The sequence below is a fragment of the Acinonyx jubatus genome, chromosome C1 (assembly GCF_027475565.1).
Source record: "Acinonyx jubatus isolate Ajub_Pintada_27869175 chromosome C1, VMU_Ajub_asm_v1.0, whole genome shotgun sequence".
Classification (NCBI taxonomy): Eukaryota; Metazoa; Chordata; class Mammalia; order Carnivora; family Felidae; genus Acinonyx; species Acinonyx jubatus.
Window position 1 is genome coordinate 184,032,332 of NC_069381.1, and position 17,971 is coordinate 184,050,302.

General features: G+C 41.4%; 1 protein-coding gene across 14 annotated transcripts in view; it reads left to right on the forward strand.

Annotated features, from left to right (window-relative positions):
• The window catches only part of CFLAR (CASP8 and FADD like apoptosis regulator), a 98,251-nt gene that overhangs the window by 53,934 nt on the left and 26,346 nt on the right, over positions 1-17,971 (forward strand). For all 14 annotated transcript variants that reach the window (XR_008295523.1, XM_015086342.3, XM_053215556.1 and 11 more), the window contains 3 exons: positions 2,845-2,894; positions 3,635-3,713; positions 17,334-17,844. Coding sequence is in view for 13 of the 14 variants with exons in the window: in XM_015086342.3 (XP_014941828.1) it covers positions 2,845-2,894; positions 3,635-3,713; positions 17,334-17,844 (640 nt within the window). In the remaining variant the exon portion in view is untranslated. The remainder of the gene's footprint in view (positions 1-2,844; positions 2,895-3,634; positions 3,714-17,333; positions 17,845-17,971) is intronic.

The following is a 17,971-nucleotide window of genomic DNA, read 5'->3' on the forward strand; positions in this document are numbered from 1 at the left end:
GGCATTTCTAATTATGTAATGAATTAGTTTATTTGAACTTAAATACCTCTTACTCAGTTTCATCATCTTGGCGATGTTTTTAAGAAGTTTCAGGTTTTATACCTGAAATGGAACTATAATCAGGCTATGTGAAACATTAACCTAGCCATGATAATAAATTGAGTTAAATTGAATATCTAGCAGCAGGAAGAAGAAAGGTTACTAGGATCTTGTTTTATAGCTTATTTAATACATCTAGATACTCTACAGATGACATCTCTGTACTCCTAAAAAGAAGGAAAAAATACAATAAAAAACTAGGCATTTCAACCCATACGATTTCTCTCTTCTCTCTTAAAACATCAGCACTTGATCCTATAACATCATTTAAAAAATGTATTTCTTTTGCTTGTCTTGAGTCCTCCTTCAAGTGAAGGCTGAGACTTGGTCTCACACTGCATTGTAGATGATTGTGTTTCAGAACTCAAGGAGGCAGGGGATTGATAGGCAGGTAAGGAGGGCTCAGTCTTCCCTGAGGGGCTTGGAGTTTGTCCTGGGTGCAGTGCTGAGAGCCGATGGAAGCCTTCTTTATGTGGCAGGCCCCTTGCCAAAATCTTATGACTCAGCCTACATGCTGTCTGCCTGCACCTAGAAACTGAGAAGGATTTCTCCCAGATTCGCCAGATGGCATAGCTCATGCCTGTCATTCCTCACCTAGTATTCTGCTCTCCAGCAAAAGCTATTGAGAAGTGAATTTATTCCTGAAGTGACAGCATGTTTCTCAAAACACTGACGAGGTGGTGAGAATTTGCATTTTGAAAGCTGTTTAAAAGGAAAATAGGAGAGCTGGCAGATTTGGATAGGAATGAAGAACAATCAGTGTTCTTTCCACAGCACACCCTGACGGCAGGTTTATCCTTCACTGTAATTATACAGGAGAGATAAGTGAGGCACCTAACACCTCTGGTGATTCTTAGGAGAGCTAGGTACCTGCTTTCACCTGGATGCTTTATTTGCTAATAAAAGAAAAAGTCTTCATATTAATTTTGACTTCCAAATAGATTTCAATTGGATGATGATGATGATCACTGTAATTTATTAAGCTCTTACTAAATGCCTTACACTGAGATACGCATATTAAAATAAGTTATTTTGTGTTTTTTATTCTGTTAATCCATGATTGCTTAAATGCAAAATGATAAAGAGAAATTTCCTTTTAATCCCAAGTATCAGATAACCACTGTTAATATTTGATTTATATACCGCTGGACTGTTATTTTTAAGCATATCTATGTGTAAGGATATGCACACAAATACATATATTTAAGTACGTTGGATTAATAATATTCATGTTGTAAAATAACCCATTTCACTTACTATGTCTTATGTATCTTTTCATGTCAAATACAAAAAGATCTTTCTTATCCTTTTTAACATGTATAGTATCCATTATATGTATCATGATTAATTTAGCCAGTTTCATTTTTAAGTATTTTTCTAGTTTGAGGCCATTATAAAATTTTTTTTTACTGTTTATTTATTTTTGGAAGGAAGAGAGACAGAGTGTGAGTAGGGGAGGGGCAGAGAGAGAGGGAGACACAGAATCTGAAGCAGGCTCCAGGCTCTGAGCTGTCAGCACAAAGCCCAACACAGGGCTCGAACTCATGAACTGCAAGATCATGACCTGAGCTGAAGTCAGATGCTTGACCAACTAAGCCACCCAGGTGCCCCAGTTTGAGGCCATTATAAACAGTTATTCAGTACATATTCTTGCATACTTGCTCTATTATTTCCTTAGGATAAACTTCTAGAAGCAAAATGTTGTTTTAAAGGATATCACCAGTTGTTCTTTAAACAGATTGTTTTTTTTTTAAGATTTTATTTTGTTTTAAGTATTCTCTACACCTGACGTGGGGTTGAACTTACAACCCTGAGATCAAGAGTCACACACTCCACTGACTGAGCCAACCAGATGCCCCTTAAAACACTGTTTCAACTTACACACTTGAAAGGCCTCATTTCCCTCAAACCTTAAAAATACTGGCATTTTCTTTGCTTGTCTTTGCCATTCTCATTTTTGCAACAATCTTCTAAGGTAGATGTTGGTATGTTCACCTTAGGGATTTAAAACCAAAACAAAAGAGCCTGAGACTTCAGCAGTAAACTTGCCTAAGATCACAGAACTCATCAGTGATGGTGCTAGGGTTTGAGCTAGCCCTTTATGGCTTCAAAACTGGTGGTTTCTCCACTTATCTGGGCTAATAAAGTCATTTTTACCTAATGATATTGACTTTAGGCTCATCTACATTTGCTAGGCTCATTGTCCTTATCTTGCAACTGCCATTTTATTTTATGATCTCTCAATATCACTGGACTAATAAAACATGGCCATCTGTTGTACAAGTGGCTAATACAAGTACATTTTCCCTTCTCTGCAGTCTCTAAGGCTGTCCCCCTCTAGGCCTTATCCACCTTGTCCACATGGAAAAAAGCTATTGATATTGCTAGGTGGTGAGGTTATTGGATTCTCCCTATCAGTTTAAAAACTCATCAGTCACCTGGTCCTCGCCTGGAGAAAGGCAAGGGAGAGCCTTTTTTCCCCCTTTGCTATTTAAGCAGTTTTTCTATATAACCCCTGCCTGGCATGCAGACTTGTGTTTTCTTATCAGTTAGGTTCTTCAGTGTGAGGCTGAAACCTTGGGGCCAAGTAGAGCTGAAGAAAGAAGACACAGTAAGGGGAAGAAAATAGGGGAAGAGGACAGCTGAGATATAAAGAAACCCAGTCAGCATGGGAGTGTGCGATTAGTTCTCCTTCAGCTTTGTAAATGGTTTCTCTCTCTCAACCCCCCCTCCCCCCACCGCCAGGAGAATCAGTGAAGACATCCATTCAGGAATCAGGAACATCTCTACCTCAGGTATGGAATAAATGATCTAATTTGGTATTGTAGTGTTTGCACAGTATCTGTGGGGAACACTGGCTTCATTAAAATATCTATTAAGAATTCTCTGTGACAAGAATAGGATGCTGACAGTGTGAGAGTGCCTTTTTCTTGAGAGATCTCCTAAGGGGGAACCTTGGATAGAGCAAAGAAGTTGTTGTGGAAGTGGATTGCATTAGTGAACTCTGGAATGCAGGAAAATTCCAAAGTAGCACTTCTCTTCCCAGCTGAGTGATTGGTGAATATACAAGTAAGCAATGACACTGAACCTTGACTTGCTCTGGCTTTTTTTTTTTTTTTTTTTTTTTAAAGGCTGAAACCTTTTCACCATAAGGAGGCAATAGAAGCCTTCCTTTTTTGCTGGTTTGGAAAGATATCACTTGTATAACCTTAGGTTACTGTGGAAACAGATACATCCTTTCAGCTTTAAATTGTCTTTATCCTGTGGCTCTAAGACGTGTGTGAAGGGACTGTAATTTTCATTAAAATTAAATAAAAACTGAAACAGCTTGTCTTAAACATATTGCCCAAATAGAGGAAAAATATGAAATTAATGGGAAATGTCAGCTGTGGTGACTTCAGGCTGTATCTATTGAATGGCTCACCTGGCAACAGGAAGTTTGAGGAAATCCAAAAGAAAATATGGTTTATGGGCGGAACCTATAGGAAGCAGAACAATGTCTAGCGTTTTCAACAATTGCTGTTTTCCTTTCCAGCACATACAAGAGAGATATAGGATGCAGAGCAAGCCCCTGGGAATCTGCCTGATAATTGACTGCATTGGCAATGATACAGGTAGGTATGCATGCTGCAGATTAACTGATACCCCACAGTGAGGTCATGGCCCAGAAAAGCTGTATCCATCAGTGATCATCACAAGCTGTTATAACAAACCACTGCCAAAATCTGTGGTTTCACATAGCAAGGGAAACTTTCTCACTCATGGCACAGCCTAGTATGAATTGGGCTGGAGCCAGCTTTGTTCCTTGTGTCATTCAGTGGCTTCATCATCTGAAGCCTTGGGGTTTTCCACAGGATCCTCTGTATCTGGCTGGTGGATTGTGGGAAATCAAATAGCTATGTTCCGGTTAAGGAGATTATAGGGAATGTATTATACTGCTTTCTGGCCCTGCTGAAAACAGCTGAACAGTATCTAATTAATGCATATTTAGGGATTGGGTCCTGCCTGTGCTCATGAATTCCTTAGACCATGTTATCTATGGAATATCTTATCTTGTTCTCCACCCTGCTTTCAGCATCTGCTCTTTTGTAGTCTTAGGAGCACCTTGTTTTTTTGCATGCTTTCTATATGTTCTCGCTGGCAGTAGCCGCTGACATATTGCACAATGTTTTCTCTATAATGTAGGCCCAATAAATACAGGAGCTTGAGAGCAGCTCGGGGAGACTTCTCTTAGCCTCCCTTTCACCTGTCTTGACTTGTGGCGTCTTGAGTAATCCTTTCTGCCGTCCTTGGCTTTGCTGGACAAAACTGAAAGCTGAACCCACAATTGGTGACCCCGATGTGATAAGCTGAACCCACAACTGGGGACCCTGACATGATCCCACAGTGGATGAATGAAATTTGTGGAAGATCTCACAAGAGATTTTAGGGGCCAGTCCTGAGAAAGTGAAATGCATCATTTCCATCCACATTCCATTGGTCAAATGCACTCATGTGGCCCCACTTAACTGCAGTGGATAAGGAACTCAGTCTGGCTGCATGTCAGGAGGAAACTGGAAGGAGATCTGGGAGCACATAGCATTGTCTCTGGCACAAAGGTGTAATTGGTGAAAGTTGGTGAGCTTCAGTCTGGCTTTTTCATGCTTGATGCTGTGGCAGAGAGGAGGCTGGGGATCCAGAGTGGGGTTTAAAATGGAAGGCTTGCTGGCTTCAGTGTTAGCAGATACCCCATCATTTCATATAGATAGACTATGAAAGCTCTTCTGGGGGACATTAAAAATGTCATAATGTGTGTTCACTTAGAGGCAGTGTGTCACTTGATTCTGGCACCCTGTACTTTGGTTGTTGGCCTGAGTCTGTACTACTTGTGTGTTCCTTGTTGTTCAATCTGAATTGATTCTCTTGCTCAATTGTTGCTGGATGTCTTACTCAAACTGAATCAATCACTGGTGATGCATCAAAGAATGTAAGAAGAATCTCATTGCGAAACAATGTGCTTAATTATTTACCTCTTCCTTAGTTGATCATTACATTCCCACAGTTTTCCTGCTTTTCAAAATTCTTAGAATGAGTCAGACCTGTCTTTCAGGCTCACTTAAATGTTACCAGGGTGAGTTTTATAGAAAAAGACTCTAAGAGAAGGTCAAATCATCAAATATTAGGTTGAATTTCCCAGAATTTTAAGATATGATCTCATTTTCTCATGTTCTATTTTTGGTTTAATGTGAGAAATACCATCTCCTCAGCTATAGATGCGTGTCCTTTCCTTTTTAGCCATTAGTATCCATATAAGAATGAGAAAATATTTTCTCAATGAGTAACTTCCTGCTTTAAAAGAGTAAACATCTTCTACTTTCTATTATAGTCAGTTCTGTTTCATTCATTGGCAGAAAGTTCCCAACTGCACGATGTATGTTTGTTGTATGAAGATAATCATAAAACTATGACCTGCTATGAATTGGTGGCTAAAACCCAGTGTCTATTTGCTTCCCTTGCTGAGTTATGGGCCTCTTGTGGGCAGGGACTGAATGTATATTTATGTTTTCCTGCATTATAGGAGCATGGTCACAGTTGGGACCTGGAATATGACTGCATGGGTTTGAATCATGGCTCTGCCATGTCCTAAATTATAACCTTGGGCAATTTTCCTAGACTCTCCATGCCTCAGTTTCCCTTCTATAAAATGGATTAATAACAGGACCTCTCTCTTGGGGAAGTTGGGAGAAGTGAGTGAGTTCATACTTGTCAAGAGCTTAGAGCAGTGCCTGGCACCCTGTGAGCATATACTAAATGCTAGCTAACCTTGTTTTTTCATTTTGTTTGTTTCATTTTTGTTGCAAACCACTAAGCTAGAACTTTCTGTGGCTTTGTACATGGAGTCTGAGCCCAGACAAATGAGGAAACAGAGGACTGGGGGTCTGACACCTGCACTGGGGCTCAGGGACGAGTGGGGCAGGTTCCCATAGGCTGGGGCTAACTGGAATGGAGGGGAAATACCCAAGTGGGCAGTCCACTCCCACTAGTTATCAGTATGAATGGGCTTGACAGAGACAGAGAGTCTGAGTACAAAGGTTGGGGCCAGGGAGGGTAGGGGGTGGCAAGACCATAGGAGAGAAAGATGGGAGTGAGGATAACATTGGAGGTGGCTCCTGGGACAGTATCTCTGGCCTGAGGCATGTGCAGGTATTGACATAGGTGTGTTTGAACATTTGCTCCCTTGACTCAAGCTCTCCCTGCTTCTGGGGACAAAGCAAATAACTGATCTTGAGGCTACTAATACAAGCCCCTGGTGGCCGGGTGGCCAGTTGATAGTTGAGAAACAGGACACTTTTTACTCCCATGTGTGGTGGCTTTTATCATCTGAAGGGTCCTGAATCCATTTATATGCCAGCACCAGCAGAGACTCAGAACAGCAGGAGAGTATCAATTGACTTGAAGTGGAAGGCAGTCTCCTCTCTCACACCCTCTCTCTAGGGCTCCAGCTCCTCGTTTTCCAATTCTCTCCTGGCACTTGTTCACTGAGGCCTGTAGGCCTGAAATCCTGCTTCAGTTGACAGTAATCCTAAATCCATGCAGCACACTTCATTTCTTCATCTCCATCTTGACAGCATGGGAGGGGGGTGCTTCATCTGGAGAGATTAGGTGAGGTTTCCTTTGTCTCTTGCCTAGTTAACTTCATCATTTGGTTAATGTTGATTATTTGGGAGGGGTGCAGGAGTCTGGGAATAGACATTATTGCCAATTGAAACAAGGGCTCTGAGAGAAACTAACAGTGATATTGTGAGACTAACGGGTGGTGATGATGAGAGTATAAAGTTTATTAAAAATCTGCTCTGTGCCAGGTATTTTGCTAATTCTCACTCAATCTTCATAAATAATACTGTAAGATGGGTACTATTATCCCCATTTTCAAGGTGAGCAAACAGAACACAGTGAACTGCCTTCCTTAACTCCCTAGTAACTGATAGAGCTGACATTTGAAAGCTTTACTCCAAAGCCTCTGATTTTAGCTACTTTGTTATAATGTAAGTTTCGTGAGGGTGGGGAGCTTGTCCATCTCTTTTGCTATGTGTCTGATATCTGGAACAGTGCCTGGCACATAGGAGCTCAATAAATATTTGTTGGCTAGATGAATGGAGGAATAAGGTCTGTTAGCTTCTGTGTTTCTAAAACCATTCCTTTGTATCTGTAGAATTTAGTAGACTCTGCCCTGTCTTCCGAAAAAAAAAAATCACACTTTTATCCAAAGAGTATGCATGTCTTCTAAAAATCTATAGGTTTATTTTTCCTTTATCCCATAAATGTTTATTGAGCACTTACTATGTGCAAAACACCATGCTTGGCCCTGCGTGAGACAAAGATGGAGTCCGGTGTTAGATCGGTCAGTCCAGTGTCACATTGTTTAACAAGGATAAAGTTATTTTTTGGTGGCTTGTCCTTGAGAAGAAACCTGATAGAGGTCAATTATCTCTTCTTGAAGAGAAAGCTAGGCCTCTGCTAGGTCCTGATTCTCAGTGCCCTGATGTAGCACCAGAATTCTGATCTTGTTGGGAATGGAGAGTTGAATGTCTCAAAATGCAGACGGATGGATCTGAGCTTTGACTTAAAGCTCTGGCTGGCTTTTAGGCTCCTGAATGGAAGGTGGTGTTTGCAGATTTTAAGAGGAAGGGTTTATTCCTCTGTCTTCTCCTTTGCTGTCTCTGAAAATCTTTATAAATCTTGTGTAAGTAAACTTCCTCTTCAAACAGAGCAACAGGAGTCATGAAAGCCAGACGTTAATAGTGGAAACGCTTTGTAGGTGGTGATTTGAGCTTTGCTGTCCTTGGGGTTGCCCAGTCTCCTTACCCCCTTTGCCCTCAATGGAATGAGTAACAACTCAGATCAGTAGCATTTTCCTGTACTAACAAATGTAGGAACATCTCAGCAAGGGGAAGTGGAGCAGTCACTGTGGCCTCTGCTTCTGAGCTATGAAGGCAAGTGGTAAATGGCAGTGGAGACGGCTCAGAGGGAGCAGCCACCACATGCTGCCTGCCAGCTTGAGTGCCAAGGAAGTGGGGCTTCCCCTCCTTGCTATCATGGGATTAATATATTATTAAAGATAGCCTCCTCCTAGAGGCAAGAGACCAGGAAGTCTGTGGTGGCGTCCTTTTTCTTCTGGACATTCTTACCTCTGAGGGCAGAGGTAAGCAGACCTTCATTTGGAAACCTAGTATCACAAATAAAATTCCCCTTTAAGTCTAGGATATAAATAAGAATTATAGGTCCACAATCCCTTATTGGAGACCTTTGTATTTCAGGATTTGGAAGATCCAAGAGTTTAGAAAGATGACAAAGTATAGATGCTGTAATTCATGGAGCACTCCAGGGGGGTCCAGGGCAGTACCCCATAATTGTATACGTTAGTATTTCTACAGCAAAATGAATGGATATTCACACTAAGGGGAATAAAGAGTCTCAATAGCCTCTCATCAGTTCAGGAAAGGTTTTGCCACAAAATGGAATCAGGGAAAAGAACTGAAGGTTTTCAGAGCTTTTGGGGCTTTGGCATTGTGGATAAGGAGTTGCAAATACGTGGAAGAGTAGAGTACTTTGAGGCTGCTTGAGGTACCACAAAAGCTTCTTTGACATGCAATACACAGGCTTATTATTGATATTGTTTTCTGCTACGAAAAGCTAGTCCAGAAGGAATTACTAGTAATCATTTGTACTTAAAAAGAAGACATTTAACAAGTAGTTTATAATTTTGAGTGAATATAGATTGTCCAGCGAAACCCCTTGATTGGTCTATGGAAACAAATGAAAAGTCAGATTTATCCAAGGCTGCCTCTGCCGCTCACTTCCTCACTCACTCACTCATTCTGTCTTTGTTCGTCATCATCCCCTATCTGGGGGACCTCCTATTTCACTTGTTCTTCCAGCTTAAATTGTACTTTTACCACAATCTCATCTCCAGGTGTCTCAGACTGCACTGACAGTCCCTTCTCTGACCGTGTGTTTTACCTAAAATCCCACTGTACGTGTGACATGTCAACCATTGTTTTGTGCATATTTATAAGCTTTGCTTCCCCAACTAGATTATAGGCTTCTTGAAGGACAGGTGCTTCAAACTGTATTTCACAATGTATTTCTGCCACATAGGGAAGAGGAACGGTGTAAAACATGACTTTTGGGGTCAAAAGAATTTGAGAAATGGTGAATAATTTGTTCCTCCTTTGGGGATTTGCATACTGGCCTTAAAGGCTCTGAGCAGTCCTCCTGTAAAGAAACTTATTTAAGTCTTAACCAATGTTGCATCTCACATTTGTAGTTGATCTCAGAACTCCCCTTCTCACTAAGAATAGCCTGCCCAACTTGTATTCCATTTGTGAGTAATTAGAACTGGGCTGGGATGCCTGGGTGGCTCAGTCGGTTAAGAGTCCGACTTCGGCTCAGGTCATGAACTCGCAGTTTGTGAGTTCGAGCCCCACATCAGGCTCTGTGCTGACAGCTCGGAGCCTGGAGCCTGCTTCGGATTCTGTGTCTCCCTCTCTCTCTGCCCCTCCCCTGCTCATGCTCTGTCTCTCTCTATCTCTCAAAAATAAATAAATGTTAAAAAAAAATTAAGAAAAGAAAGAACTGGGCTTATTCAAGGTGCTCACTACATAATGGTAAATAGACTGATGAAGGAAGTGCTCCTTCTTTCTTAGTTATTCCATACGTTTATTTAATGGACTTCTTTTCATAGGTTGTGTCAAGGTTAATGTGAACTCATTTTGTTTTATATATTTTTAATATTTTGTCTTATTTTATAGTATATATTTTTAAGATTTTATTTTTAAGTAATCTCTACACCCCAGATGGGGCTTGAATTCATGGCCCTAGATTAAGAGTTGCATGTGCTACCAACTGAACCAGCCAGGTGCCCAATGTGAACTCATTTTTGATGAAAACAAATTATAAATGAATGGGGTCATGACTTTCGACTGTATTTCAGTTTTTGAATTTTATCTCAATAGCCCCCAAACATGTGAGTGGTGCTGACCCCTAGCCCTTGTCTGCTCACCATTTGGGGCAGTTGATTTCTCAAGAACAGTGGAAGTGTTACAGATACAGGGTTGGGTCAGTACTGGGGTTTCCAGGGTGGGTGGAAGGAGAAGTGGGACTTCTGCCGTCACTAAGGTTGTATTTCCCAAACTCAGCACCCAAGTTTTTCTTCCCCTATTTGAGGGACATGACAAGGCAGCTACTGTGAAAAATGGGACTAACCCAGTAGGTGGAGGAGCCAGAACTTAAACTCACATCTTGTGATTCCAAGACTGCTTCCTCTTTCCCTGTTCCCGTGCAGCTGCCTGCTCACTGCTATGTGACAGCCACTGCTCTAGCCAGAGCCTACAGGGAGCTCAGAAAAAGGAAAGAGATCTAAGGCACGGGACAGCCCTTGCTCTGTCCCTGACCCCTGCACACCAGCATGGAAAAAGAGACTATGGCTTTTTTTCTTTTTTTTTATTATGACATTTATTGTCAAATTGGTTTCCATATAACACCCAGTGCTCATCCCAACAGGTGCCCTCCTCAATACCCAACACCCACTTTCCCCTCCCTCCCACCCCCCATCAACCCTCAGTTTATTCTCAGCTTTTAAGAGTCTCTTATGGTTTGGCTCCCTTCCCCTCCCCCATGGTCTTCTGTTAAGTCTCTCAGGATCCATCTATATAAGAGTGAAAACATACGGTATCTGTCTTTCTCTGTATGACTATTTCACTTAGCATCACACTCTCCAGTTCCATCCATGTTGCTACAAAGGGCCATATTTCATTCTTTCTCATTGCCACATAGTATTCCATTGTGTATATAAGCCACAATTTCTTTGTCCATTCATCAGTTGATGAACATTTAGGCTCTTTCCATCATTTGGCTATTGTTGAAAGTGCTGCTATAAACATTGGAGTACAAGTGCCCCTATGCATCAGGACTCCTGTATCCCTTGGGTAAATTCCTAGCAGTGCTATTGGTGGGTCATAGGGTAGATCTATTTTAAATTTTTTGAGGAACCTCCACACTGTTTTCCAGAGCGACTGCACCAGTTTGCATTCCCACCAACAGTGCAAGAGGGTTCCCGTTTCTCCACATCCTCTCCAGCAACTATGAGACTATGGCTTTCTTTCAAGGACTTTGATAAGGGAGGAAATCGTTACAGTGAAGATTGGGTTTTGAGGGAAGTGAGTCAGTCTAAGTAAACAAGAGCTTTGAGTCTGGTTTTCCCTGTTTGCTTCTGCCCCCTGGAGGAAAGAATACTCCATGACCTGTGAGTCCTCAATAGACGACTGGAATAAAACAGTAGTGATGGAACTGGGTTCCTAGTCTGGATTCTCACATTGTTCAGTCCTGTGTTCCAACCTGAGCGCAGTACTGGGTATGGAAAGCTTGCCTACATCTGCTGAGGTGAAGGCCAGGGGGCAGTGCTGGTGGACTTTTTCTACCACAGTGAGGTCCTGTGGGGATGAGTGAGCTATTTCATAGGTTATCGGCAACCTGTGTATCATGTCCTTCATTTCCATCACAATATTTATTTATCATAGGGTTTTAAGGAGATTAGCACCTCCCTTATATCTCTCCATTATAGTTTTGTTTTTTTTACCCTTATCTGTGGGCCAGACATACAAGTACATAGCCTAACTACATCTTTAATTAATGGTTATTATCATTTCCTGACTTACCTGGTGAATTATTTATCAAATAATGTATTACTATCAAATAATAATCACTCCAAATTTAGTGGCTTAAAACAACAATATTCATTTATTTATATATCTCTCACAGTTTTTGTGGAGCAGGAGTTTAGGGGTAGCTTAGCTGGGTTGCTCGGGCCCAGAGTCTCTTGGTAGATGGTGGTCAGATTTCAGCTGGGATCATCCCAAGGCTTGATTGGGATTGGAGAATCCTCCCAGGTGGCTCCCTCCTGTGGCTGGGAGGTTGGTGCAGCCCTTATTTCTTCATGTGGGCTTCTGCACGGAACTGCTTGAGTGTTCTAATGACAGGTTAGTTGGCTTCCTCCAGAGTGAGCTGTTCAAAAGAGGGGAAGAGCCAGGTAGAAATTGCATTTTTTTATGATCTAGGTTTGGAAGTCATATAGTATCCCTTTAGCCACAGTCACTAGAAATAAGTTACCAAGTGTGGCCCACATTCAAGGGGAGGGTAATTACACTCTTTTTAAGGAAGGAGTGTCAAAAAATTTGTGGACACATTTAAAACTGCCATATCTGGTAGATGTGGGGCCACAATTAAACCCAGCTCTCCTGAGTGGAAAGTCCCACTAGACCCAATGTGAACATATCCAGATACCACAGGCTGGGTGAATTAAACTCAGAGCACCCAAGCCAGCTTTTATTTGCCCGGTGGCTAGTTATTCCAGTTTTTTGTTTACTCAAGGCTACGTTTCTTTTCCTACCTTTCTCTCCCTATTTCCTGCTGAGAAGCCAGAAGACAAAATGTGATAGCTAACTTTCACTTTTGTAGTTTATTAGTGTTGGTAAAATTTTCAGGGCAAGAAGGTTGAAACTATTGGTTGAAGCTGTGAGTCTCTGAATTATTTGTGACTATTCAGACTTCATATTTTTCCCATTTAATATACAGAGTTGAGAATTTGTGGAAAACTGTTATGTGGTGATTTCAGGGGAATGACTTACATCCCCTTTCTGTGATGCCTACATTGGTATGAGATGGGGGCTTTTGTTCCTTGGTAGAAGTTTTATCTGTTCTAATTACCGTTATGTTGTTTGGTTTGGGGTGAATGCAGTGGTAGACTTCTGGAAGACCACACCCCAGGGGACGAAGAGAAGTGGGTACACAGTCATGAGACATGGAAAGAAATCCCAAAAAGTTGGCTAAGAGTAAAGGTAACTATGTGAATTCGGAGACGTCTGTTTAGCTTAGGGCAGAACAGTTTTTCTGCTCTGCAGATGAACTAAGAAGTGGAGGCATCCTTCAGACAAGGAACAGAAACTTAATGTGTGGCTCAAAAGGATGTGGCATTTCTTAACGAGGAAGAGAAAGATGTCTCTCTTCGCTGTTAGAAAGATATAAAAAATAAAGAGACTGTATTTATTTTTCTGATGAGGGAAAACTGAGCAGATGGGAAAGAAATGGACTGGGCAAGATTTCTACGGTTCCAAGGCTATAGAAACTTCAAAAAGATGGATAATATATATATATATTTTAGAGGTAATAGGAACTCATTTCTCTTGAGCACCAGGAGCTTTATATGTATTACCTCATTTAATCCTCATAGCATGCTCACAGGATAGGTATCATCACTTCCATTTAAAGCTAAGGAGACCCACTTCTTTAAGGTCATGCCACCATCATGTGGTAAGGTCAGTGTAAGAAGGCAGCCTTGTCTGACATAAAGTCTGACTTTTCCACTGCCTTACACTGCTTCTTCAGGCAAAGTCAATCCAGGATTCCCGGAAACTGGGAGAAGAATCTTTTCTTTTTTAATATGAAATTTATTGTCAAATTGGTTTCCATACAATACCCAGTGCTCATCCCAACAGGTGCCCTCCTCAATACCCATCCCCACTTTCCACTCCCTAACACCCCCCATCAACCCTCAGATTGTTCTCAGTTTTTAAGAGTCTCTCATGGTTTGGCTCCCTCGCTCTCTAACTTTTTTTTCCCTTCTCCTCCCCCATGGTCTTCTGTTAAGTCTCTCAGGATCCATCTACATAAGAGTGAAAACATATGGTATCTGTCTTTCTCTGTATGGCTTATTTCACTTAGCATCACACTCTCCAGTTCCATCCATGTCACTACAAAAGGCCATATTTCATTCTTTCTCATTGCCACATAGTATTCCATTGTGTATATAAACCACAATTTCTTTATCCATTCATCAGTTGATGAACATTTAGGCTCTTTCCATCATTTGGCTATTGTTGAAAGTGCTGCTATAAACATTGGAGTACAAGTGCCCCTATGCATCAGGACTCCTGTATCCCTTGGGTAAATTCCTAGCAGTGCTATTGGTGGGTCATAGGGTAGATCTATTTTAAATTTTTTGGGGAACCTCCACACTGTTTTCCAGAGTGGCTGCACCAGTTTGCATTCCCACCAACAGTGCAAGAGGGTTCCCGTTTCTCCACATCCTCTCCAGCATCTATAGTCTCCTGATTTGTTCATTTTAGCCACTCTGACTGACATGAGGTGGTATCTGAGTGTGGTTTTGATTTGTATTTCCCTGATGAGGAGCGACGTTGAGCATCTTTTCATGTGCCTGTTGGCCATCTGGTAGTCTTCTTTAGACAAGTGTCTATTCATGTTTTGTGCCCAATTCTTCACTGGATTATTTGTTTTTCGGGTGTGGAGTTTGGTGAGTTCTTTATAGATTTTGGATACTAGCCCTTTGTCCGATATGTCATTTGCAAATATCTTTTCCCATTCTGTTGGTTGCCTTTTAGTTTTGTTGATTGTTTCCTTTGCAGTGCAGAAACTTTTTATCTTGATGAGGTCCCAATAGTTCATTTTTGCTTTTAATTCCCTTGCCTTTGGAGATGTGTCAAATAAGAAATTGCTGCAGCTGAGGTCAGAGAGGTCTTTTCCTGCTTTCTCCTCTAGGGTTTAGATGGTTTCCTGTCTCACATTCAGGTCCTTTATCCATTTTGAGTTTATTTTTGTGAATGGTGTGAGAAAGTGGTCTAGTTTCATCCTTCTGCATGTTGCTGTCAAGTTCTCCCAGCACCATTTGTTAAAGAGACTGTCTTTTTTCCATTGGGTATTCTTTCCTGCTTTGTCAAAGATTAGTTGGACATACTTTTGTGGGTCAATTCTGGAGTCTCTATTCTATTCCATTGGTCTTTGTGTCTGTTTTTGTGCCAATACCATGCTGTCTTAATGATTACAGCTTTGTAGTAGAGGCAAAAGTCTGGGATTGTGATGCCTCCTGCTTTGGTCTTCTTCTTCAAAATTACTTTGGCTATTCGGGGCCTTTTGAGGTTCCATATGAATTTTAGGATTGCTTCTCTAGCTTTAAGAAGAATGTTGATGCAATTTTGATTGAGATGGCATTGAATGTGTAGATTGCTTTGGGTAGAATTGACATTTTAACAATATTTATTCTTTCACTCCATTAGCACGGAATGTTTTTCCATTTCGTTGTATCTTCTTCAATTTCCTTCATAAGATTTCTATAGTTTTCAGCATACAGGTCTTTTACATCTTTGGTTAGGTTTATTCCTAGGTATTTTATGATTCTTGGTGCAATTGTGAATGAGATCAGTTTCTTTATTTGTCTTTCTGTTGCTTCATTATTAGTGTATAAGAATGTAATTGATTTCTGTACATTGATTTTGTATCCTGCGACTTGGCTGAATTCATGTATCAGCTCTAGCAGACTTTTGGTGGAGTCTCTTGGGTTTTCCATGTATAGTATCATGTCATCTGCAAAAAGTGAAAGCTTAGCTTCATCTTTGCCAATTTTGATGCCTTTGATTTCCTTTTGTTGTCTGATTGCTGATGCTAGAACTTTCAACACACTTTTAAACAACAGCAGTGAGAGGGGACATCCCTGTCGTGTTCCTGATCTCAGGGGGAAAGCTCTCAGTTTTTCCCCATTGAGGATGATGTTAGCTGTGTGCTTTTCATAAATGGCTTTTATGATGTTTAAGTATGTTCCTTCTATCCCGACTTTTTTCAGGGTTTTTATTTAGAAAGGATGTTGAATTTTGTCAAATGCTTTTTCTGCGTCGATTGACAGGATCATATGGTTCTTATCTTTTTCTTATTAATGTGATGTATCACATTGATTGATTTGCGAATGTTGAACCAGCCCTGCAGCCCAGGGGAATGAATCCCACTTGATCATGGTGAATAATTCTTTTTATATGCTGTTGAATTTGATTTGCTAGTATCTTGTTGAGAATTTTTGCATCCATAGTCATCAGGTATATTGGCTTGTAGTTCTCTTTTTTTACTGGGTCTCTGTATGGTTTAGGAATCAAAGTAATGCTGGCTTCATAGAATGAGTCTGGAAGTTTTCCTTCCCTTTCTATTTTTTGGAACAGCTTGAGAAGGATAGGTATTATCTCTGTTTTAAATGTCTGGTAGAATTCCCCAGGGAAGCCATCTGGTCCTGGACTCTTATTTGTTGGGAGATTTTTGATAACTGATTCAATTTCCTTGCTGGTTATGGGTGTGTTCAAGCTTTCTATTTCCTCCTGATTGAGTTTTGGAAGTGTGTGGTTGCTTAGGAATTTGTCCATTTCTTCCAGCTTGTCCAGTTTGTTGGCATATAATTTTTTTATAATATTCCCTGATAATTGCTTGTATTTCTGAGGGATTGGTTGTAATAATTCCATTTTCATTCATGATTTTGTCTATTTGGGTCATCTCCCTTTTCTTTTTGAGAAGCCTGGCTAGAGGTTTATCAATTTTGTTTATTTTTTCAAAAAACCAGCTCTTCGTTTCATTGATCTGCTCTACAGTTTTTTTAGAATCTATATTGTTTATTTCTGCTCTGATCTTTATTATTTCTCTTCTTCTGCTGGGTTTGGGGTGTCTTTGCTGTTCTGCTTCTGTTTCCTTTAGGTGTGCTGTTAGATTTTGTATTTGGGATTTTTCTTGTTTCTTGAGATTGGGAGAAGAATCTTTGAGGGCAATGAAGGGAATCTTGGCTAAGGACTCCCACTGCTCAGTTAGAGGTTACACTGGGAGGCAGGTCTAAGAGGAACTGGGGAGTCTGGAAATGGTCACAACTTAGATGTAGTTGTGGGCCTCTGTATCAGCCCACAGCCCATGGGAAGGTGGGAACTCGTGACCCATGCCATCATTTTTGATCTAGATTTGGATCTGTGCTCTGCAAATGCATCCATTCCTACATACTTGGGTGTTATTTTAAGAAAGAGCCTTTTGAAAAATCCCCAACTTTGTTTTGAAGAGAAAAAGTTTTGTACCCCACCTTGGTTGCATCAGACTATAAGTGGGCCCAGTCTGTGCCCGTGACCAGATGTGATAGTAGCTTCAGGCAGGGGACAGATCATAATAGGGGACAGATTGTAAGTGAGAATCGGGGACATGAATGTCGTGTGTTTCAGGTTGATTCTCTCCTGACCCATGCTCAGGTCCTTCACAACCTCAAAATATGGCATAAGAGCAGAAATGGAGAAGTAGCGGAGATCAGACTGTGCTTAGGACTGCTACCCAGTACCTCTTAAACTTTTCTAACCTTAGTGTTGTTTTCCATGTGTGTTTATTTTATCCAGAGTTTCTTCGGGACACTTTTACTTCCTTGGGCTATGAAGTCCAGTATTTTTTGTACCTGCATGTGGAGAGTATAATCCAGATTCTTCGCCAAGTTGCCTGCATGCCCCAACACCAAGACTACGACAGCTTTGTGTGTGTCCTGGTGAGCCGAGGTGGCTCCCACAGCGTGTTTGGCGTGGATCAGACACAGCCAGGGTTCCCTTTGGATCAGATCAGGAGGATGTTCATGGGAGATGCATGCCCTTCTCTCTTAGGGAAGCCAAAGCTCTTTTTTATTCAGAACTATGTGGTGTCAGAGGGCCAACTGGACAGCAGCAGCTTCCTGGAGGTGGATGGGCCAGCAGTGAACAATGTGGAGTCCAAGGCCAGGCAGCCTGCGCCCTGTACAATCCACCGAGAAGCTGACTTCCTCTGGAGCCTGTGCACAGCAGACGTGTCCCTGTTGGAACGGTCCTCCAGCTCACCGTCATTGTACCTGAAGTGCCTTTCCCAGAAACTGTGGCAAGAAAGGTGAGCCACTCAGGCCGTGGCCCATGCCCAGACCACTTGTTTGTTTTCTTGCTGCCAAGATGGAGAGATGGAGATTACCACTGTGCCATATTTGATGCCCTTCTCTTCAGGGAGAAAAGGATTTTTC